This window comes from Kryptolebias marmoratus, linkage group LG19 (genome assembly GCF_001649575.2).
Source record: "Kryptolebias marmoratus isolate JLee-2015 linkage group LG19, ASM164957v2, whole genome shotgun sequence".
Classification (NCBI taxonomy): Eukaryota; Metazoa; Chordata; class Actinopteri; order Cyprinodontiformes; family Rivulidae; genus Kryptolebias; species Kryptolebias marmoratus.
Window position 1 is genome coordinate 23,917,095 of NC_051448.1, and position 24,771 is coordinate 23,941,865.

At 39.7% G+C, this 24,771-nt stretch overlaps 1 protein-coding gene across 2 annotated transcripts in view; it reads right to left on the bottom strand.

The window, feature by feature from the left end:
- Positions 1-19,294, bottom strand: part of LOC108248739 (gamma-aminobutyric acid receptor subunit rho-1) — a 33,595-nt gene extending 14,301 nt beyond the window's left edge. The window contains exons 1-5 of one of the 2 annotated variants that reach the window (XM_017437709.2): positions 19,101-19,294; positions 6,672-6,722; positions 4,122-4,228; positions 1,685-1,752; positions 1,376-1,599 (exon numbers count right to left, since the gene is read on the bottom strand). In XM_017437709.2, the coding sequence (XP_017293198.1) occupies positions 1,376-1,599; positions 1,685-1,752; positions 4,122-4,228; positions 6,672-6,722; positions 19,101-19,204 (554 nt within the window). In that variant the 5' untranslated portion in view covers positions 19,205-19,294. Of the gene's footprint in view, positions 1-1,375; positions 1,600-1,684; positions 1,753-3,547; positions 3,611-4,121; positions 4,229-6,671; positions 6,723-19,100 lie in introns of those variants that run through there. The other variant, XM_025010978.2, reaches the window with a different exon arrangement.
- Between the last annotated feature and the right edge of the window lie 5,477 nt (positions 19,295-24,771).

Sequence of the window (24,771 nt, forward strand, 5' to 3'; positions counted from 1 at the left end):
AGAATTTCATTGGCTACCCGCCTGTGGTGTCAGAACCCGCTTGGGAGCTGACTGACCGGACCTATAGGCTTGCAAATGAGGGGAGGAGACTTTCATGACTTTAGGCATGGGAAATTAGAGGGGCTCTAGGGGGGGCAGAGAGCAACCCAGTTGGTCAGACGAAACGTCAATCAAAAGTGGTGCCAAAACACAGCCATTTTGAAATTTAAGTTAATAAAAACAATAAATGTAGCAAAAACTGTACAGATTTGAATAGAAAATGCAATAAAACAGCCCGTGGACGGGCCGCCGCGTGGTAGGGGTTTAACATGGAGCAATAAATGAATAGTATAATGTGTGAAGTGTCGATAATTCCAGGATGTTTTACTTTATTAAAAGTCCAACACTTTTACATAATTTTTGTTTTATATATTTTATATGAAACTTCCATTTAAGTCTATGATCTAAAATGACCCCTACAAATTTAACCTCATATATTTGCTCCACATGACTATTGATTTATTTATATCAAATAAATATATAATGTAAAATAAGTGACTGCATAAATATTTACCCCTTTGAAATGACTCCTTTAATTCAGATTTTTTTAAAAGTACTTGTATTTTTCATTTAGGGGATGAATACAAAAGGATTACCAAAACCCTAAACACCCAGGAGTTCAATTAAATCCATCAGCAAGAGATGGAAGGAATATGAGTAATGAGTAATCTACCAAGAGGAGGCCATTCTCACAAACTGAGTGACTGTGAAAGAAGGAGAATAGTGAGAGAAACTACCAAGACACCTGTGAGCACTCTGAAGGAGGTACAAACTAAAGTTATGAGATGGGAGAGACTGTGATACAACAACTGTTGTTCTGGTTCTTCACCTGTCTAAGCTTTATGAAAAAGTAGCAAAGAAAAAGTGACGGTTGAAGAAAGCCTTTTTTTTAAGAGCAAGGAAAATAGTATAGGAGCATACATAGAGAGGAATGAGAGTGAGTGGTGACAGCAGAGCAAAGACTAATGAAGATGAGGAGTAAATGGTGAACTGAAGGTAAGAATGACAGGGAAAGAATGTCTGACTCAAGGAAACACTAAGGAACAAAACAAACTAAACACAGGGAATCTTAAATTAACACAAAGAAAGATAAAAAATAACAGAGAACCAACTACAAATCTACAAAGCAAAACACAAGGAACCCAGAATCACGACACTGTCTGACAATCTGAGGTCAGACAGATGGTACTGCTTGGATCTGTCTCATCCCTGGGACGTTCTGCTTGACATTACTTTTGTAATAAATTGTCAAAAATCAACAAGCTGTTTTTTCCTGTCTCCCTTGTCTTTTTGCCATGTCGGAAGTTGACTTTGAACAAAAACAAATAAAACGTACCTGAGACTGTAGAGGACTTTCCCGTCCGGGTAAACTCGCAGCATGACGTTGTCAGTGGTAGTGTCATGTATGAAGGACTTTTTAGAGTGGACAAAAAACATGTCAGGTACCCAGATTTTCTTAACTAGACGGCCATCAAAAGTCATACTCTGATTGGTGTTGCTTTTAAAGGACAAACGCTCATCTTTCCAGTAGTGCCTCAGATACAGGGTCATTGTAAAATCCTTAAATGAGAAAATAAAAGTTGTATTTCCACAGCAGTGTTTCAACTATCAGCAGTGTATACATCTTGCAGCTTCTAATACATACCATATCAACCTCTGAAATTGCATCCAGGCTTTCAACTTGAACGTCCACTCCAACTGGGACAGCAGGCCCTAAAAAAAGATAAATATGATGACAAAGTTCTAGTTAGTTGTCATTTACAGCAGTTTCATCTTAATGTACAGTAGACAGAAGTACAGATCAAATCCAGATACCTTTTTTAGGAGCTCCTTGGATTATTTGAGTTTTTTCATTTCACCTGCTTTGATTATTGACCTCCACTAAGAAAGGCAGACATTCATGTAACTGCCTCTTGGTGTGTGTTTGTATGTTAGCAAAATAACTTGTAAACTAATAGACAAATTTTAATAAAATACTCAAAAAGTAATCTCAAGATAAATATCTACAACTGATTATCTTTTGGAGTCAATCTAATTCTAGATGGCTGTCACAGTTAGTCAACCTTAGCAAACACATACATAGTTATAATGAGTCAATTTTTCAGATATTAAGCTTTAGTATATGGAGAAAGTTTGCCAGTACACTAGAAGGTTACACAGTCTTTAGAGTTGACCGTAGTATGGCAAAAAAAAAAAAAAAACTTGCAGAGGAAGATCAGCCATCTTCTAAACTGTAAGGTTACATCAAATGATCGTAGTTTAAAACTGCCATAAAAGATTATATGTATGCACTCCTTCACAGAATGCTAGGCTTTTAATTTTACTGTATCTTATGAAACATGACTTTCAAATGCTGTTCATCTGCTGGGGAGAGTTTCTCTGTTTAATTGTCTGACACTTCATTTTTTCTTCACTTCTTTTTGTTTTGGATTTTTTTAAGAACACTACCCAATATAATGTCAGGTAGAAGCACACATCAGAAACTGAGTGATAAAGCAGCCAAATCCCAAATAAACCTCTGAAAGACCTGCTGGAGAACTTCAGCTAAAGGCCCTATTATAGGATTAAAGATTCCCTGATGCCTGAAAGTAAAATATCAGGAATAAAGACTTTAAACTGATATTGTGCACTATTTTATCTTAAACTATTTTAATTTGTGCTGCAATTTTTTTATTTACCACAAGAATCTTTTTGTCTTACAAGGACATAGTTACTTGTAAAGGTGTAAAAACACAAAAATAAAAGACATTTTTTTACAATTTAACCAGACTTGCTTGATAAGAATCTCTCTTCCTCACCAACCTGAACTATGCCGCTGCAGCAACATAAATTAAGAAATATGTTTGTGGAAATTTTCAGTCATTCAGAACATGGCAAATCCCAAAAGGTAAAAAATTGTAAAGTACAATATCCTAGTGTTTGAAACTCTTAGAATAACTTAAGAAGAAAAATGTTTTTATCTTTGTCGTGACATAGAGAACACAATCTGACTACAATTACCTATCTGGTTCTGTGCAGAATAGCTCCACCGCAATGTGTAGTTCCACTAGTTTAACTGTGTGTACCGTTAGACAAACAACTTTATATGTTCATGATTTCAATAGGTCTGCATGTATATCTCAGGGCTCAGACTTTACTCAGCAACAAGAAATAATATTTTCTGACTGACTGATAGGTCCTTAACTCAAAACAGCTGTATGGATTAAGCAGATGAAAATTCATCTCATCCATTCTATGCATGGAGCTTTATCACTTCTTCTGACTGTTCATGTTGTGGCAGAGTCTTTATGCAGTGTGAAGAGGCCTTACGATTGAAGGCCTTTGTGCTCAATTAATATGGGAGGTTGTCATGTTCGGGGTGGAAGGAGGCGAACCCTGAGCGCAGACTCATATTGTGAAAACTAATTTATTTAGAAAATAAAAGGCAAACCAAAACAAAGGCTGTTGTGGCAGCAAAACCTAAACTAAATACAAAAACATTAACTAACTAAACAAAACCTGAACAGACCTGAGACAAGAGATGAACGACGAGGCACGAGCAAAAAAGGATAGCACATCAGGGAGACAAGAGTATGACAATGAATCAGCAAGGAAATGTGGAAAGTGACTGGGTTTTAAAGTCAGAGGGTGATTAGTGGAAGTGGGCACAGGTGAGATGATTATGGAGCTAGAGGCAGGTGTAGATGGGTGAGAACAGGGGAGAGAGAGAGAGAGTAACTGAGGAGAAGTGAATGGTGGCTGAGGCACAGGGAAGAGACAACTAAATAACACAAACATGAAACATGAAGACAAAACAAAATACAAAAACCCAGATCCTAACAGAGGTTTTGAAACTAAATCACTGGCAGCAGCGTAGCTTGGGTATAATTCTACTCTTTTATGTCATCTTTGGTCACTCACTCCACTGTATTTAAACGTGATTAGATTAAATTGTGGGGTATTGTATTTGGTATTAAGTCATCAGTAACACTTGAAATAGCAAATGATTTGCCTGTACATTCAAATCTCGCATATCTCAAGCTGATGTCTCAGTCTGCACAATGCGAACGTGACAAATATTGGACAGGTATTTCGCTTCTTACCTCCAAATCCTGGTCGCATTGTAAAGTCGTGGTCATCTATTCTCAGGATCTGTTCTGATTTTGTACTCTGTGCTTTGGTTATATCTGGACTTCTCTTAAATGTACAGCTGTGAGGAAACAAAAGAATATTCAACTTCTCACTAATATTTTATGTCAATGTCAAATTTATTTCTGTCACATTAAAAACAACAGAAGCTGACCAAAGTGCTTTGCAAATCAACCAAACAAAAGTCAGAAACAATAAAATATTAAACATTAAAAGATCAATTTTTGAAAATGAAATACTAACACAACATTAAAAACCATCAGCTCTACAGATCTCAAACTCTGCTTGAATCAAAAGCCAAGGAATAAAGATGGATCTTAAGCATACATTTAAAAATCTTAATAACAGCAGTAGTTTGTACATGAGGAGGTAAACTGTTTCACAGATTTGGAGCAGTCACTACAAAAGTTTGATTTATCTTGGAACATTTAAGAGAAACTGGTTGGTTGACTGGAGTGTTCTTACTGGAGTATAGATATAAAGGAGATCACATATATATGATTGGCTAGACCATGTAAAAATTTTAAAACAATCAGTAAAATCTTAAAGTCATATCTGAATTAAACAGGAAGCCAGTGGAGATAAGCCAGGACCAGAATTGTTTGTTCACATTTTGGCACCACTTAAAAGTTAAAAGCATGAGCTACTTTTACCATGTTATGTTCAAGGCGATCAAACAAAGAGGTTCTTGCTTATTAACCATGAGCTTAATAAGTTCTGTTCAGTATGAGCCCAATGAGGTAGGAATGCAAGAATAGTTTTTCTGCCTTAATCACATCTAAAAATATGGCCTATTTTTATGTAACAACAAATCAAATTACAGGTTTTTTTAATGTCCAAACAGTAATGAATCACTTCTTTGTAACTAAGAACATGGTCCCCATTCTTGAGGGAAAATATAATTCATTAGTAGTTTCATTAGAGACCCAATAATCTAAATTATATTGTTAATTTTGTTTTGGCCTGTGTAGTTTTGGTCACATGAAGTTCCATTTGTTTTATTACTCAGTGTTATAATATTTCTTGTTTTAAAATGAGTTCTAAAGATGTGTTGCCTTAAATTTTTAAGGGTCTGTTTTAATCTTCAATAGTTAAAGATTCAGGGACAAAAAACTTCATTCTAGAGTTTGACTTTGGATAAAAAACCATGGTATTGCTTCAGATGTGTGAAACCTTCATTACAAAAACACTATACTTCACTCTTGTTAATGAAATATAAAAAATACAGTTTGCTACTTGGTTAAAAATACATATAAATTAAATCCTACCATGTTTTTCTAACAGGTGCACATGTTCTAGAAACAGTACATGTGCATTTTAATCAACCTAGTTGTTTCAAATTGCATCCTATGATTCAGTTGCAGAAGTTCTTGCATTATTTGGCTTCACAAAATGTAAAAAATATTAAACTTCAGAATAACTAATAGAAGAATAAATGTCAAACTACCAAAGACTTAGGTAATATGCTCTGAGTTAGAAAGAGCTGATACATTCTTGTTTGTCACACTTCAGTATGTGACAAGGTTGAGGACTGTAAGATGAGCACTACCACTGAACCACATCTAACCATTTTAAACAGGCCTCCCAAGCAGATGAGTTTGATCACACAATTTCCAAAGAAACCAGAAACCAACAAGATGCCTAGTTTACCGCACTTGGGTGTAGAGGTGTAATGAAAATGCTATTTTATTCTGGGGTTTGAAGATCATTATTGGCTGCAATCAAGTAGATTTAAACATTGAATCACTTTATTCTTTGAAACTGATGCTGTCCTACAACTAATACAAAGGTTAACTAGGTGTTCCCATGTTCTGTATACTTGATTATCTGTAGTTTGTTTGTAGTTATCCTTAGATTTTACTGACACTCCCAGAAAGTAATCACTGGATGTACATCTACAACTTATCAACGTTTAGAGTCAACCCAATTCAAGTTGACCGCCACAGCTAATCAACATTAGTCAATGCAAAAATGGCAATAACTGTGTCAGTTTTACAGGTACTGAGCTAAGATTTAATGTGGTAGTAGCTGAGAGACAGCCACAAACACAATTTCTGAGTGATATTACTTTACATCTGGCAAAATTACTTGAGGTTGTGCACCGTATTTTGAAGATTAGACCAAAATGACTTAAACTCCATCATTTCCTTGCACAAGATTATCTTAGTTGTATTATAAATGCGTTATATTATTGCTGGCATGCGAGGTAGTTTGCAATATGTATTCTTTCAAGGATGCTTTCATCCTGTTGAAGTTAGTCATGGGAAAATAATCTTAAGAACTCCCTAATTCTGAAGGCTAAAAGGGATTATATTGGGTTTAGAGATACAAAAGTAGGTCATCTTTCTCTAAATGTATGAAAAACAATAAAGTGATTAAGATGTTGACCTCCTGCCTCCTCTTGGTCCACTATGCTTCCTTAATCTCCTATTTAAGATGCCTTCAAGTCTAGCCTCTGTTATCTCTCTAACTGAACTGAAATAATAAATAAAATAAATAAATACCTGCCAATCTGGCAATTGGATCCCTCTACTGGAGACATCTCTCGCTTCATCCTGAAAGAGAAAAAATGTGACAAAAGTAACAGAAGAATTTTATAGATGTTAGGAAGTTGTACAAAATTGTTGTACAAAATTTGGGAAAAACTGACATCTTTAAATAAATATTTCATTTGCACCTTTCTCTGAGATGTGCTCATGTTCATGGTAAGACCATATACTGTTTTTTACCTTCGCCAAGGAGGTTATGTTTCAGAAGTGTTGGTTTGTTTGTCCGACCATCCATCTGTCTGTCTGTTAGCAAGATTACTTGAAAACTAACAAACAGAAAATGTTGGGGTTGTCACAAAAAACAAGTGATTTAATTTTGGTGGTGATCCAGATCACAATCCGGATCCTACAATTTTTTTAATGACCGCATGGCCTTGGTGGAGGTTTGAGCTCTCCTACTTCTTCTAGTTTATTAATAGAACAACTGTTCCCACCTTCCCTCATTGGAGGGATTTGAATCCAGCAGGACCAAGTTTATAGGAGCTGCCATGTTATATTTTTAGAACCAGGGTCTGTGCACTACAGATGTTGGGTTTTAGGTCTAGCCTACTCTACTGCACAGAATCATGATGTCATATGATGATTTCTTTTAAAATGGTATGTGTGGTCATTTTTAAGTATTGTTCTGTTAAATATTTATCAGTAGTTATTACCTTATCAGGGATGACATCAATTATAGAACATGGAGTATGGAGAAAAAGACAAAAGTCTTCATCTAGGCTAGGCTAATGGCTGCCCAAACAGGGACTTGTTGTTTATCGTTTTTCAGGCCTATAAAGCAAGTCTTTTCAAAAGCAGTGTACAGGTATGAACAAATGCTACATTAGCTAATATTAAACCTCTACAATTTTTCATGAAACCATTTGTTTAGTTACTTTTGTTTTCTCAGTTGAACAGCATCCATGTTACTATGCAAATGTATGTGTACTGAACATATACCGTGTTTATGCCGATTTTGTCGAGGGTGCTCAATGTATCAATAGCAGTTGAGTAAACTTTTGAACTAACTGGATGAACTGATCAGGCAGCCTAAGCACCATCTGCATGTACACAAGTTGTGTTCAAATTGTCTAGTCATTCACTTTATAGTGCACTATCTCGTGAGTCAGCCACTTTACTGTGCTATTCCAAATTTTAAATATAAATTTTCATCCACTAGAAAGTAGTGTACAGAAGCTGTAAACTACATCAGTGGAAACAGACTATAATTCATTTCCTAAGCTAATACAGCTAACCAAGGTTAATGCTAACATCTGCAGCTTATTAATATTTTCAGACTCCATGAAAATGCCTTTAATTATATAGACGTCTCTAATATATTGTGGCCCATCTCCTCTGTCTGAGCTGCAGGGCTTGAGAAATGATGAGAAAATATGAACTGATCTTATATATGAAACATTTTGGTCTAAATAAGAAACACTTTAAAGATATGTTGTAATTCACAATATAACCATTTCAACCATTATAATGTTGTGTGGGTGGTTTTGTTTTATACTTCATATTCCAACTTTAAAATCAATTGTTATATTCAGAAATATTTTGTAGATGATAATAATTCATCATTTTGATTTATTGAAGGTTCCTGTATAGTTACAGTTGCAGTTTGACATTGTGTAAAAAGAGACAATACACAAAAATTGTAATAACGTTGTGTAAATAAATTCTATATCAGATTTTGTTAATAAATTTTCTCAGCCAAAACCAGTGACGTTATATTACCATCACTTCAGGCTTGTTTTCCAGTGTATCTAGCTAAATTTATTATGCAATGACTAATTGTGAATACTTATATTCATGAAGTATGCAACATTCAAGTAGTATTGTGCTATATAGAAAAAAATTTTAAAATGGAAGTTTTCATTAATCTAAATTGAAAGCTTAGCATTCCTTGAAAAAATGCATATTGTCCACTGCCTTTCCCATATTGTCCACTGCTAGACTTTAAAACTAAGATCATCTTATGTAAAGAAATGATAGCATTGTAGCTATTTGGACAAAGTTGTATATGTTTCGGTCAAACCAAACCAAACCAAACTAAAGTTATGCTAAATCTAAGGCAATATTGCAAGATACTACTCAAAGTATGTGTTGTGCATAACTCTCAGTTTCTACCACATCAAATTTTAGCTTAATATCAGACCCTCCAGGATTTTGCGATGTTGCGATCCGTGTTTTCCACTACTCTCTTGCTCGTTGCTAGTAGCCTTGTGACCATACAGCGGGTCAGTCTCGCCCTCCAGGGGCTGCACGAGCGAGTTCTGCTTACCAGATCAGTGGTTGTTGCTGCGACATCTGGTAAGTTTTGTGTTTTCCCTTCTATAACAGTAGTTTACTGTTCGCTTTAATTTGAATAAATATCTGACTCACCGGTAGCGTTTTTCTGCTCGCGCTGAGTTCGTCTTTGTTTGCTGTGGTCAGCAGTATGATGCTGAGTAATTTATGTTGCTCATCCTGTATGGCTCCGCTCCAGCCAGACGACGGGCATGACTTGTTTCCCTCCTGTCTGGGGGTGGACCACCTCAGAGAAGCGCTGTCGGACAATGCTTGCCCAGATTGTATCGTCATACCCCAGTCGGTCAGACGGGATCGGTTGGCGGCGCTGGAACAGCCTACCGACTGGTTAGGTCTTGCGCAGCATAGCCCGTTGCCACCGGCGCAGGCAACGTGCCAGAAGCGGCCTGCTGTGGCTGCACCTTCAGTGTCGGCTAAGCAAGCCAGACACACCGACACAAGGTCCACAAAGGTGGATCACCTCACTTCAGAGCTGGCCTAAATGAAGGCCCTCCTCCGGTCCTTTCAGGCTGAGGATGGTCGTGGAGCGGCTCCCCCTTCTGAGCAGGAGGGAGCATTGGGTAATGATGACAATGCTATTTCGGTGGCAGCCTCTGGTACCCAATTCTGTGAGGACCTTCTGGAGCTGGGTTCCAGAGCCTCTAGGTCTGACTCCAGTGCCTCCCAGGAGGATGTGGGAGAGTCGGTGACAGTCACAATCCGGACAACTCTTGCCCATTTGCAGCTGGATTTTCCTCCGGCCCAGCCCGCAGTTTCTAGCACTTTTTTTAGACACGGTAGATCAGAGGTTGCTTTTGTGGTTCCTCCTTCGGAGGAATATGTACAAGAACTGCATGCCTGTTGGTCAGACACCAAGGCGTTGTCATGGCTGACATTAGATGGCAGGGCCCTGGCAGCCATACAGGAGGCGCCTAAGGTGGGCTTGGGGCAGATGCCAGCTGTCGAACCAGGTATTGCCTCTCTTATTGTTCCACCTGATGAGGTTTTGCGACCTAATGCCTGTTGTCCACGGCCCCAGTGCCAGATTACTGATGACCTTCTAAGGCCTATGACTCTGGCGCTCGCATGGGCCGGATTTGGAACTCCCTCTTCCATCTGATGCTGGCCCTGTCCTCCTCTCTGGAATCTGTTCCACTGGACCATTCCGCCCAAGGTCTTGTCAACGAATTTCTGCAGGCCTTTGCTCTTATGATGAGGGAGCTGGGACGCACACTGTCTACTTTGGTTCATGCTCGTCGCCAGGTCTGGGCCGCTCAGTCAGGCCGGCATCTCCCCCAGGCCAGGAGGTCGGGGGGCCCGCAGGTGACGTCTTGAGGCTGGGGTTGGTTATTTTACCCCAGTACAGCTTGGCAGCTGGTCTGCCCACACCCCAGACTTGTGGGTGCTCTCCACTCTGTCCCGGGGGTATCACTTTCAGTTCCGCCGCCGGCCACCGGTCCCCGGCTAGGTCAGGATGACTGTCATCCACGACCTGACAAAGGCACAGGCACTGAACCAGGAAATCTGCACCTTGCTGGCCAAGGGAGCGATAGTGCCTGTGGACCCCCTGTTGGACCCGGGGGGCTTTTATTTAAAGTATTTTCTCGTTCCAAAAAAGACTGGGGGTCTACGTCTAGTCTTGGACCTCAGGGGTCTGAATGTATACTTGAAGGTCATTCCCTTTCATATGCTGACTACAAGGGAAGTATTGCAGGCGATTTCCCGAAACTATTGGTCCATTTCCATCGACCTCAAGGATGCTTATTTTCATATTTCAATTGCTCCGCCCCATTGGCGGTTTCTTCGCTTTGCCTTCCAAGGGAAGCATTTCCAGTTTAGGGTTCTTCTGTTCGGTCTGTTGCTGTCTTTTAGGGTGTTTACCCGATGTGTCTCAGCGGCCCTCTCCCCCCTGCAGACGCAGGGCTTGAGGATCCTCCCATATCTGGACGACTGGCTCATTTGTGCAGCGACACACGACCAAGCACTTCGAGACACTCAATTGGTGCTCGACCATGTGGGGCGCTTGGGCTTCCGGGTGAATATAGAAAAAAGCAGCCTGACTCCCTCACAGGTGATTATTTTCCTGGGCATCGCCATGAATTCTATCTTGATGACTGCTTGCCTGTTACCCCAACGAGTCGACAGTATATTGAAAATGCTCCCAGAATTCAGACATGGCAGGGTGCTGCCTCTTGTGCATTATCTGTGCCTCGTGGGCAAGCTCAAAGCTGCATCCAGCGTGGTGCCCTTGGGGCTGCTGTCATTGCGGCCACTCCAGATGTGGTTGAACAGCTTAGGTCTGGACCGCACACGGAACTCTCACCACCTCAGGAGAGTTTGGATCGGGCCCCAGTGTCTCTGGGCTCTGTCCCAGTGGAGGGACAGGTTCTTTATGACAACAGGGGTCCCGCTTGGTGCCCCCCCCACTGTGTCGACGGGAGGTTGTGTTTACAGATGCGTCCTCCACGGGCTGGGGTGCGACCTGACAAGGTCGGATGGCAGAAGGGACATGGTCCACACGGCAAAGCAAGGACCAAATCAATGTCCTGGAATTACGGGCTGTACTGCTAGCTCTTCAAAGCTTTCTCCCAGGCTTGCAGGGCAAGCATGTACTAGTAAGGTCAGACAACACCACGGTGGTTTTTCATATCAACCACCAGGGGGGGACCAGGTCCAGGAAACTTTTGTCCTTGACTCAACAGCTTCTGACCTGGGAAGCCCTGTACTTCCCCAGCCTCAGGGCAGCCTACATCCTAGGACTGCAGAATGTGCCAGCGGATTTTCTGTCCCGTCAGACACCGCTCCCGGGGAAGCTTCACCCAGAGGTGGTAGAGCGCATCTGGAGGGTCTTTGGCAGGGCAGACGTGGACCTCTTCGCATCCAGGGATGCAGTTCACTGTCCCCTTTGGTTCTGCATGGGCGATGCCAGCCCTCTGGGCCACGATGCTCTGGCACACAACTGGCCCCGGACCCTCCTTTATGCGTTTCCACCACTCAGTCTAATTTTTCCGACTCTCCTAAGGGTTCGTCAGGAGGGGCACAAGGTCCTCTTGGTGGCCCCCTTCTGGCCAGCGAGGACTTGGTTCCCTCTACTGCGAGAGCTCAGCTCCGGCCTGCCAATGCGTCTTCCCTCCAGGAGGGATCTCCTTTCCCAGATAGGGGGCCGGATTCTCCACCCTGACCCGCACCGACTCCAGCTCTGGGTTTGGCCCCTACAAGGCCGGGATCCACATTCTCAAAGTACGGTGGTGAAGTAGGGCATATGATGGCTAATGCATGGGCACCGTCCACGCGCACAGTATACTATACTAAAAAAGTGGATGATCTTTGCAACCTGGTGCCGTGGTAGAGGGCAGGACCCAGTACAGTGTTCAGTTTCTGACATACTGGCTTTCCTGCAAGCATTACTGGATCGGGGATGGTCTCCGTCTACCTTGAAGGTGTATGTAGCCGCCATTTCCTGTTGGCATGTTGGGCTGAATGGCTGTTCAGTGGGCCGAGATAAGGACATTGCGCTGTTCTTGAGGGGTGCTCGGCGCTTGTATCCACCTAACAGCCCCGTGGCACCAACATGGGACCTTTCTTTGGTCCTTGAGGCCCTTCGGTTGTCCCCGTTTGACCCCTTGGCGTCTGCAGACCTCAAATGGCTCTCACTGAAGACAGCGTTCCTTTTGGCGATGGTTTCCACCAAACGTGTGGGGGAATTGCAGGCACTATCGATAACTGAGTCCTGCTGCCAGTGGAACCCTGATGGCTCAGGTGTCACCCTGTGGCCTGATGTGGCATTTATCCCTAAGGTGTCACTGGCATCAGGCAGTACCCAGCCGCTCCATCTTGCCCGCTTTGACACCGGTGGCCCCTCTGAACCTCTGTGCCTGGTTCGTGCACTTGAGGCATATATCAATTCCACTGCGTCTTTTCGACAAATGGCCTTTTTGTCTGCTACGCGGGCTCACGGAAAGGTCAGGCCCTTTCTAAGCAGCGACTTTCACACTGGGTTGTGGATGTGATTGTTAAAGCTTACGCATTGCAGGATCGCCCACTGCCTGCAGGAGTGAGATGCCACTCTACGAGGGGCATGTCAACCTCATTTGCTGCCATGACTGGGGTGCCATTGGACATTATATGCAGTGCGGCCTCCTGGAAATCACCAAGCACCTTTGCTCGATTTTACAGAGTAAATGTGGCTGTGCCTCATCCACTTCAAGGGATCTTGAAGCAGCATCCAGCTACATCCCATGTTGCAGATTCCTCGTGACCTTGTCGTCATACATCATCCAGTGCTTGAAGCACTGCCTCTGGCGGTCAGTAGGGATGAAATAGAACAAATGTTACAGCTGTAACTACAGTTCTATGAATCCTGGATGACCGCTAGAATGCTTGGTCCCTCAGAATCCTTGCGTCTCGCGAGAAGGTTGAGGGATTGAGTGCCGGTCGTCATGTGACTATATAGAGTCACGTGGGTCACCGGCAGGTCACAGGTGACTTTGTCGTGATTAGTACTCAACCTGCGCATGCGCAAGAATGATCATTCAGTGCTTGAAGCACCGCCTCTGGCGGTCATCCGGGATTCATAGAACCGTAGTTACAGCTGTAACTTTCGTTTTTCTTAGTTTTTCTTCCCATAGAGACTACACCTGGACCAGTAATTCTGTGTTTGTCTGTGTCTCTTGCCTATCACGGTTCTAGAGGTATCTTCCTGTTAAAAGGGAGTTTTTCTTTTCCACTGTTGCCAGTGTGCTGCTCCGGATGAGTGACTGAGATGAAGTGAAGATTCAACGCAATCTGCTGTCTTCCTTAGATAGATAACGTTTACTAATTGGCTTTTATAATCTATGTGAATGTTTTTTACAGCACTCTGAGCTGACTTTTGTTGTGAATTAGCACAGTATAAATAAACTGAACGGAATTAAAATCAGCAAAACAACAGCTAAAAGTTTTTAATAGCAAAATCGTAGCTATAAGCTAAAATTAGCAAGACAATAGCCAAAAGCTTAAGTTAATAAAACTAGCTCAAAGTTGAATTTAGCAAAATTGTTGCAAAAAGTTAAAATTAGCAAAACAGTAGATAAAAGGTAAATGTAGCAAAACAGGTACTAGAAGCCAAATGTAGCAAAACTGTATCGAAAAGGTAAAATTAGCTAAATCATAGCTAAAACTTCAACATAGCAAAACTGTAGTTTAAAGCTAAAATCAGCCAGAGAGCAGATAAAGCTAACAGGAACATGAGAAGATAAAATTGAGCAGCTGTCGGGTTTTGGGTTTTAGTTTACTGTTTTCATGTTTGCTGTTTGTGTTCACTTATCCTTGTCTTAGTTTAGTTCTTGTTACTCGTGCCTTTATTTTCTGTCACTATTCACTCCTCCTCGGTTACTCTCTTGTTTCACTGCCATGCCCATCTCCACCTGTCAACAATTTGTCACTCACCTGTTCCCACTTATCTCATTCTCTTCAGTGTTTAAAACCCGGTCACTTTTTCTACTACTTCGCTGGTTCATTGTTGTTTCTGTTCTGCTTGTTCCCTGGTCCTGTTCCTGCTCCTGTCTGCTTTTGTTCCTGCCCTTGTTTTGGATTTAGTTTATGTTTTAGTTTTGCTGCCTCGCCAGCCTGTTTTGTTTATTTAGTTCAATAAATTAGTTCTTTTAGTGCAAACATGAGTCTGCGGTCTGGGTTTGCCTCTGTTGTCTCCACCACTCCTGACAGAAACTATGCTGAAGTTGATTTTGGAGAACAATGTGTTTGAAGGAATTAAAGAAATTTCAATGTTTTTCTATGGGAAAAATCTTTGTAAATGAAGTTAAATAATCTAAAAGTATAAGAGTTCCAAATACTATAGCACACTTTTGCCAGATTGAACTGAACGTTTCAGTTTTCGATCTAAAAGTGTGAATGCTGAATCAGCAGCTGAAGCCATCTTTGTTGTTCCAACGGACGTAAAGTGAAGTGAAATTTATTTATATAGCACTTTTCCGCAACAAGGCGATTCTAAGTGCTTTACAACACAGAAACAACAATCAGGTACAGAATCAAATACAAATAAAAACATGATATCAAACATCTTAAAAACATCATAATCAAATATAGAGATACCGAAGTAAAAACATCAATCATGTATGATCTAAATGAAATATAAGATAATCTAAATAAAATTATGAAACTAAACATGAGCTAAGACAGTCAAAATAGTAGCTAAGATAATCTAAATGAAATCATGATAAGTTAAAGCTGAACTGAACAACAATTAGGAAACTAACAATCTAACAATATCTCTAATATGATTTAAGATAAACTAAACAAAACTAAATGTACAGGAAGGCTAAATAAGCTAACATAAACTGAAACATGATAATGCCCGCTAAACAGCCAACATAAAAAATGCTAGGATAAACATGATAATGCTAAACTAAAGGTACAAGAGACTAACTAATAGTACCAAAAAGGCCCGCTAACAGCCAACATGAAAAATGCTGAGATAACTAAACTAAAACATGATAATGCTAAGCTAAAGGTACCAAGAGACTAACTAACAGTACTTAGGCCTGCTAAACAGCCAACATAAGAATTACTAAGTTAACTAAACTAAGGTAGTGAAGGAGTGCGAGTGGGGTGACAAAGATGAGACAGAGACTGTGGAAAATGAGTATGTGTCTGTAGAGATGGTGGGAGACGGTGTGGTGTGTATTGTATGTGCATATTTACATAAAATCCAGGGAGAAATTGAAGATAGCTAGCCAAGGCCAGCGTCAGGGGAGCCAGATTCACATAGAAATAATTGTTTTGGGTCAGGCCGACTTGTTTTCCGTCTGCCTTGAAAGTCTTGCTGGTACTTCTCAATGACGAATCCAAACAACCAAATAGTACTGTAAAAGGATCGCATCCAACTTGCGATTCTGCTCCCGTAACAACATAGTCTAAATGTAGTTCGCCGAACCCATCAAACGAATTTGACGATAAGTCAGGTAATTGCCTAATCCAAATAGCAGAAATCCTGTTATCAAAAACCCAAATATGTAAAGATCTTCCACATCTTCCACAGACAAAATCGATAGACAAACAATATTCCATTTATATTATATTAAATTAAATATTAAATTTTGGAGAATATGCAAAAAAGAGGCTCGGAAAAGAGAGCAGGGCAGAGAGGCATAGAGGGCAGGGGGTTCAGGAGACAGAGAGACAGAATGAAAAAAAACACGTCCGCCTTCCACCAGGAGCAGAGAGAAGAATGGAATTTGTTTATATTCTGAATACAATTTGTTCTTCAACAGTAGGTTGGTTTGATGTACATGTTTATACAACAGTAACAACATACAGATAAACATCTATCTATTGTCCTTTTTTTCACAAACTATTCTAAATTTTGTGGCCATACTCTTTCAACCAGGCTATGCCACAATTAATTTCTGGCTATGCCATTGATTGCACCATTGCAGGAAGCAAAAAGTGGTCCTCTTATTAGGAGCCATGTTAAATTAGGACATAGCCTACTTTCTTCAAACAACTGAACTGATAGTGCTTACATTTTTAAGGCAAAAATTAGGTTCTATAAGATTTGTAAATCATAATTTTGGTGCTTTTGTAAATCTTTTAAACAACTGCAACTGGAACAGAAAAACAGATGAATGACTTCTGTATGTTCTACAGTTGGGTATTACATTTTTTCCAAATAACTGCTTTAATTATCACCCAAGAAGTGAAGACAAATGATCATGTTTTTTTGTTTGTGGAAAACAATGGTGTGAATGCTGTTTCTCTTTATTATCTATTATCTTTATTCTTCCGTACGTTTTTCGGCATCTAACTCGTTCTGCAATATTTCAGCTATTTTTCTTTCTGTTTCAGCATTTTTCTGCTAATATTACTTCTGCTAAAGCAAATTCAGCTATAGATTCTGCTAATTCAGCTATAGATTCTGCTAATTCAGCTATAGATTCTGCTCATTCAACTATGCTAATGCTAATTCAGCTATAATTTCAGCTAATTCAGCTATAGCTTCAGCTAATTCAGCGTTTGTTTCAGATAATTCAACTATGCAAATGCTAATTCAGCTATAGTTTCAGCTAATTCAGCTAATTCAACTATGCTAATGCTAATTCAGCTATAGATTCAGCTAATTCAACTATGCTAATGCTAATTCAACTATAGTTTCAGCTAATTCAACTATGTTCATGCTAATTCAGATGTAGCTTTAGCTAATTATACTCTGCTAATGCTAATTTTGGCTGTTTTTTACTCCTTAAAGTGTCTATATGCTTCCACTTAGTCATTTTTAGACATACTGAGCTGAAATTTGGTTTGGTAGCAGGTGAGACAGAGCTCCATCACTTGCTGAATGCAAAATTTAAAAAATAAGGATGGCTGCCAAAGCTACTGGGGTCTAAAATCAGACCAGAATTGTGCATGCTCTAACTCAACAACCGTGTACTGTAGGAAGGTCAAACTTCACAGCTAGAACCCCCATGGGTCAGGAATAGCCTTTTGGAGTTCAAGGTCACAAGGTCAAAGGTCAAGGTCATAGGAGCCCATGTGCTATAACTCTGCAACCATGTACTGTAGGAAGGACAAACTTCACAGCCAGAACCCTCATGGGTCAGGGATCAGCCCTATGGATTTCAAGGTCAAAGGTCAAGTTCACTTGGTAAAGAAGACTTTATCTCTGCAACCGTGTACAGTAAGAAGGTCAAACCTCACAGCTGGACACTTCATAGGTCAAGGATCAACTCTATGGGCTTTAAGGTCACAATGTTTTTTCAGGCTAATTTCAGCTTTTTTTCTTTTTGATTGTTTCTGCTCCTTTCAGCTAATTTCAGCTTTTTCAACTAATTTTTGCTTCTTTCAGTTTTTGTTCTTCTACTTTATGTGAATCTTCTCTTCAAATCAGCTTCTATGTTTCACTTCTTGGTTCTTCATTAAACTTTAAAAATCTTTCAGCTACTAATGGATAAAACTTTAGCTGTTTACATTCAACGCAACAGTTCAGCACATCTTCAGCAGCTTTCAGCCAAATCATTCAGCAAAAAAAAACATTCACACTGCATTTTTGCAGGAAATGCAATTTCTCTAGTTTGTTTTTTGTTCTTGTTTGGTGTTTTTGTAATTCTTTGTTATTTCTTGTTCATCTTGTGTTTTAGTTTAGTTCTTGTCTTTTGGCTTTCTGTGTTTTCCTGTGTCACCATTCACCTGTCCTCTGCTCAGTAACTTTCGGGTTTGCCTGCCACGCCCACTTGACCTGTTTCTTGCCATGTTCCCAGCTGCAATTAATTTTCCTCTCACCCTCTGTTCTTTAAAGCCGGTGTCTTTTCATTCACTCATTGTTGGTTCATTCATTCTGGTTTGCAGTTCTCACCCTTGTGATCATTTTCCTTGCCTGATTCTTGCTCCATGTTTTTGTTCTCTTTGCCACGGTTTAGCTTCATGTTTTTAGTTAATTTTTGCTGCCACGTCGGTCTTTTGTTTTTTTGTTATGGTTTGTTAAATAATCAGTTTTGTTATTCAAGATGAGTCTGTGCATTGGGTTCGCCACACTCTATCCTTATATGTAGATGTACTTTTGGCGTCAACCTGATTAAAGATGGACCCCACAGTCAACTTATCATAAAAAACACGCCAAAATGTATAACTCAGTCAGTTTTACAGATATTGAGCTAAAATCAGATGTGGTAGTAGCTGACACTCATTCACAAAACATACTCCAAGTGCTACTTATTACATGAGAGCTTTGCCTAAAACTTTGGCATTACTTTTGGAGTCAACCCTATTCGTTAGCAAAATATGTAATGAACCACTGAACAGATTTTAATTAGATTTTCAGTAATCATTGGTTGTACCTCTTTTTCAACTGATTAACTTTTGGAGTCAGTTTAATTCAAGATTCACCCTACAGCTAACTGATGTGGTAGTACCTGGGAGTCATTCACGACAATTACAATACATCTCAGGATATTGCATGAGATTGAACATCTCAATTCATCTAAATTTTTAAAGTTTGATCAAAACGGCTAGAACTCTGCCATTTTTCATCATAAGATAACCTCAGTTTAAAACTCTGGTATGGAAGCCAGCGGGCGACATGCATTCCTTTAATGCAAACTAGTTCTGTCATTCCCGACTGACCTGATGTGTCTGTATGATTGCAGCATTTGCCCTCTAGGACTCTTCTGTCCGGACACACCGAGCATCCAGAGCAGCACGCTGAGAAGCACAGCATCCCTGTGCATGATGTCCAGAACTGCAGCCTTTTCCAAAACACTGAAAGGTGTAGGCTACTCCCAACGCTCTCTGCAGACAGCAGGCACATCCCACCAGGCCTTGTGCTGTGAACATAATGTGAATGTATACATTAATGTCAGTGTTTAATCTCTCAGATGAGAGAAGCAGTTAGCCTACAAATCCCCCCACGTCAGATGGCTCAGATTTGCTCTGTGTGCCTACTGGAGTCAGTAAAACCCAGCACATAATTTTTCTCCTTTCAGAGTGGAGCACATTACCTCTGAGCACAGGAACAGCTGTGCAGGTCATACAGATGCAGAATCTGATCCGGTGCCCTCTTTTATACTAAATAATTACTAGTAAAGGAGAGAAAATCAAGTAAAGTCAACTTTTTTCTTTTTTCTGCATCAATCTGATACATGCGTTGTGATTGTTTTCTATAATTTAGTTTATCTCACACTAAGGCATAATACTGGCTTGACAAGGCACAATGTTTAATATATAATCAGTCTATGACAGGCATCCCTAGGTCCTTTTTTTCAATAGCCCATGAATGGTGCAGGAAATTATGTAACAGGCTGATAATCCAGTAAGCTACAGTATGGCTGAGAGATGGAGCTGCAGGCTAAAAGCAGATTTGCCACTGGGGTTGTACATTCTGTGACTGTCATCTTATTAAATCATACGCCAGTCCAGCTGTGTTTATTTAATCATTTATTCAACCTCTGGTCCACATGTCACTAGATAACCGTGACATCACTGACATCATCACTAGTGGCCTTATGTAGCTCTCAGAACATCTTCTATCCAATACAATGCCAGCACAATAATGTTCACGAGAATGTGATATATCTTGGGAGGAGGAACTACAAACATTATATATAAAAATATGTAAGAAAGTCCAGGAAAGCAATGCAGGAAGTTGGATGCACGCTGGAGTTGTAAATTAATTTTTTGTTCCATCCAAAACATTGTTGTCTTTGTAGGAGAAACATGTAATCAGAAATTTGTTGTTAAACGCATTAACTTGTTACAGAAATGCATTTTCTGGTAGTTAGTTCATAAATCATTCAAAACTACATGTTTTTTCCTTTAAAAACATACTTAAAGAGAGTTGTATGTTAGTTGTGTATTGTATGAACATCTGATATGCATTTGTGTGAAAACCCCAGGAGTTTAGCATGACCAAACACAAGCTTCTCACACATTCTTCTGTTAGGTGAAAGGAAGATGGCCTGTTAATCTACCTGCACTGTACACGATACACGATTAGAAATCAGTCAGGATAGTTGGTAAAAAAAAAAAGAAGCATCAACTTTACACAGCCATATGTAAGGAGGAGGGACCCCTCTAAACAATACGAGTACTGTATTCTGACTGTAAAGGGGTGTGGTGTGGCCAGGGGAGGGACCCTCCACGGTGTTTAACTCAGTTGTCTGCAGGAGAGCAGAGTCAAAGGTCTGTTAAATTTGAGTTTTGAGTTCTTTATTTATTTCCTGGCTTTGTAAGATTTTATGATTGTAACTCTGTAAATCTTCAGTCATTGTTCCTGTATTCCATGACAACTGACTCAGTAATTTTTATCTTAATTGGATTAATTATTACTGAAAACTTGCCACAGACTCCAGAGAGTTTTTTTATTCATTTGGGGTTTTTTTTTCATTGATGGACAAACCTTTCAGCTATTTTTTGGAGGAAGTGCTGGTCAGTAAGAATAACCCTCTTTGGTTTACTTTTACAACTCTTTATTCTGCCATGTGCAGCTGTCTTCACCCACACCAAAAACAAGTGCTACAGACAACACAGTGCCCCCTTGCGGTGGACGTGGTCAGAAGGCACTTGGAATGGTCCTTCCCACCGTGGGCTGGCCCAGTTGTTTCGTTTCACCACCTTGATGTACCCCCAGTCTCCTGGTTGGACCAGAGGTGTGTCCTGCTGGGATACAGAATCAGATGGCAGTAAATTTGCATTTAACACGTTTTCATTTTCATTGTTCTTCTCCTACTTGCTCTAAATCTGGAGAAAACAGCGGTAATTTGTATGGTCTTACATACATGATTTCAAAAAGGAGTTAACCCATCTGGTGTCAGAGTGATTCTCATATAAAGTTTCACTAAATCCAGACAATCTGGCCACAGCCGGCCAGTTGCCTTCATGCACTTCCTGAGACTGCTTTTCACTGTTACGTTCATCCTTTCAATAAGATCAACGGACTGTGGATGGTAGGAACAGTGGTTCTTTAAAGTCATGCTTAAATAGTGACCTTGGTACTTTTAGCTAGATTCTTTGTACCTTAGTTTAGTATTATCATGTTTTAGCTTAATTATCTTGTACCTTAATTAGCATTTTATGTTTTAGCTTAGTTATCTTAGCGTTTTTATGTTGGCTTGCTTAGCCTTCTGTACATTTAGTTAGTTTAGTTTTAACTTCATCAAGTTCTTATTTAGATTACCGTAGCTCATTTTTTAGATATTGTTAACCTGACTGTTATTTAATTTAATTTTCTCTGTGCTTCTGTATAATTTTGATTGTCTTGTTTTTGATTCTGCATTTTCGTTTGTTTTGTAAAGCACTTTGAGTCGCCTTGTTGCTGAAGAGTGCTATAGGCTACAAACAAATTTCACTTCGCTTTACTTACTTACTTACTAAATGTGTAGCCATGTTTTGTACGATTTGGATAACAAAATATGACCTGTTATCACTGTAAAGTGTCTGTGGAATACCATGCACTAGTTTGATGTTTTTACAGATAGCTTTTGCAACTGTTAAAGCATCCTGCACATTTTGATGGAATGACTTTCAACTCATTTTGAAAAAGCATCAATCAATGAATCAATAAATCAACACTTTGTTTTAGTGCAATCGGAAATGATTGCACTCTTATGCCATATTTCCACATTTATACATAATATCATGTTGCTGTATTATGTTATGAACTTGGTAAATACCATCAGTCGTAAGTGATGCTTTTTTTCTTTCGTTTTTCAGTTACAGAAGCTAGGTTTTGTCAATGATTCACTATCAGTAGGGGTCATCAATCTTCTGCATTCCCCTTGTTTAGCAAAAAAACAATGTAAAAAAAACATTTTGACCGACAATGTAAATTGTGACCTTTTGATTTTTACCTGACTCACAAACATGTGTGAGAGCAATGATTTCAGCAGCCTGGGCTGAGTTAGGTCTCTGGGTAACTTTTCTGCTTTAATAATTTGATAGGAAGTTGCGCAGTTGCATGATCACTCAAGATCTCACCTCCAGTGAGGGGGTGTCTCTCAATTATGTCTAGGCAGCTGGAGCCTTTCTCAAGGTACACAAGGGATAAGTGTTGAGCCGGGGACAGCAATGTTTATCTTATTTTGCAACAACAAAACGTCCACGACATCAGCAGACTGCCACCGCTGCTGCACAAACTGCCTGCACGCACGGTGAGAGAGATCTTGCAACAGGATCTAGTTTTTTTAGAATAAAATGCCAGAGGTTTTTAACTTCCCTCTATGCTTTGTACCAGTAAGGTGTCATGAACCCATTTTGCAGTCTACTGTTTAGACTGAATGTTTATTTGTAGTGTGGAAGAATTAATGTTGTGGTTTGAATCAACATTTGTTTTAACCTTACAAAAACTTGTTTTACTTTTTCTGTCCAGGTTATTTTATCAGATATTGTCATTGGAACACCATAGATCAGATCTTGCAATAATTGTTTTGTTTCGTATATACACAAAAACATCCTTTATTTATGTGCTTTAAGTGAATATCATACTCTAAGTCAGGGGTGTCAAACCCAGTGACGCAAAGGGGCCAAAATGAAAAATTTGGTCCTAGCTAAGGGCCAATCACGATCAATATTTATTAAAAATTACATAAATTAACCTTGGTTTTAGATGCATTATGTCAAATCATTCATATAAAATTATCAATTACCTTTTCCCAGATACAGATTATACAGAATTTAGAGCAAACACACTTTAATGAACACAGACAAAGAGATCAAACTTCAAAAATCACGTCATTAGCAGTCATTTCTTACGCCTCACTCAGCTTTTAAATGAATTTTTTAACATTAAAACAGATTTTTTTTTAAAAAGCCATCAACAAAAACCTGATCATACAGAAATTAAAAGTATATATTGTTTGCTTCTAAGTCACTGTCAAGCAGAAGCAGAAGAAGAGACTCGATCTCTCCCAGACTAGAGCGCCAGACCTGATGAAGTCTAAATGTTATCTTGGGGGCCAGATGAAATGTTACAGAGGGCCGGATCTGGCCCGCGGGCCTTGAGTTTGACACGTGTGCTCTAAGTGAAAAATGTTTAAATCGTTCCACAGTTCTAAAATGGCCATCAGGGTAAAACTCACCTAATTCTCTAATTAGGTATAAAGAGTAACGTGAAAATAGTCTGTTTTCTCTTTTCCCTTCCCCGTTTTGCTATCGTAATTCAAGATGCCAGGTTTAATTTTTACAGTTGTCTGTACAGTAAGGCCTTTAATACTGCCCAACTTTGGGATGTTTGCTCTTAGGCCCGTTAGGGAGAGACAGAGGCAGGGAGGGACAGAGAGAGAGATGTGAGAGAGGGAGAGGGAGAGAGAGAAAGGTATTGTGAAGTGTGTGTGTGTGTGTGTGTGTGTGTGTGTGTGTGTGTCTGTGTGTGTGTGTGTGTGTGTGTGTGTGTGTGTGTGTGTGTGTGTGTGTGACACCATATTCCTTTTCAGGAGTCAAAATTAAGCTTTAGGATCTAAAATAGCTAATTTTGGTCTAACACATATAACAAACAAGTTAAAACAAACAGCACACGAAACATTTACAAACACTAACCAGTAAACAAATATGACCTCTAACTCTAATTCGTTAACCTGATTGTTACCTTGTTGATGCTAATTAATTCTGAATTTTATGTGTCCACACAACCTGTAATAATTTATTTTGAAGGTTCATACAGGGATTTTTTACTTAAAAATCCTTGGAAATATTTGAAGTACAACAAGGTGTTTTCTTCATTTGGTGTTTATTGTCTGTTTATATTAAAAAGCTCACAGTTTTTAATAAGGGCACTTTAAAACTTAAAATTTAGTTATATTTTGTTACTTTGTTCTTGTTATGTAGAATACTGTCACAGAGGCATTATAAGTAACAGAATTGAATAATTTTATTGAATCATAGTAAGTTTGATCATATAGTTTTATCTCCAAAAATTTGAAAACTGTGATTTTGCTAGATAGGAGGTAGGGTCAATGGGAATCCCATTGTAGTGAGAAATTGTAGTTTTATTTAAATCAGCCTAATCGGGTTAAGATGTTTCTTTCTTAGTTTGAATTAATTCTATTTTGGCACCTGTCACCACCATCAGAAACTGGCCCCAAATTTCAGCAATTCAAGCCTGGGGAATTTAAAGAGGAGTCTTTTCCACTCCACCATGCACGGTTTTCAGCTTCAACCACTGGCGGCGCCAGGGGGGCGCTAGGGGGTGCTGTAGCTCCCCCTGGAAAAGTCATAGCACCCCCGTAGCACCCCCAAGCAAAGGCATAACCGGGGTATGTGTGGGACATGTCCCCCACTTCCCTTATGTATGCCCTATATCCCC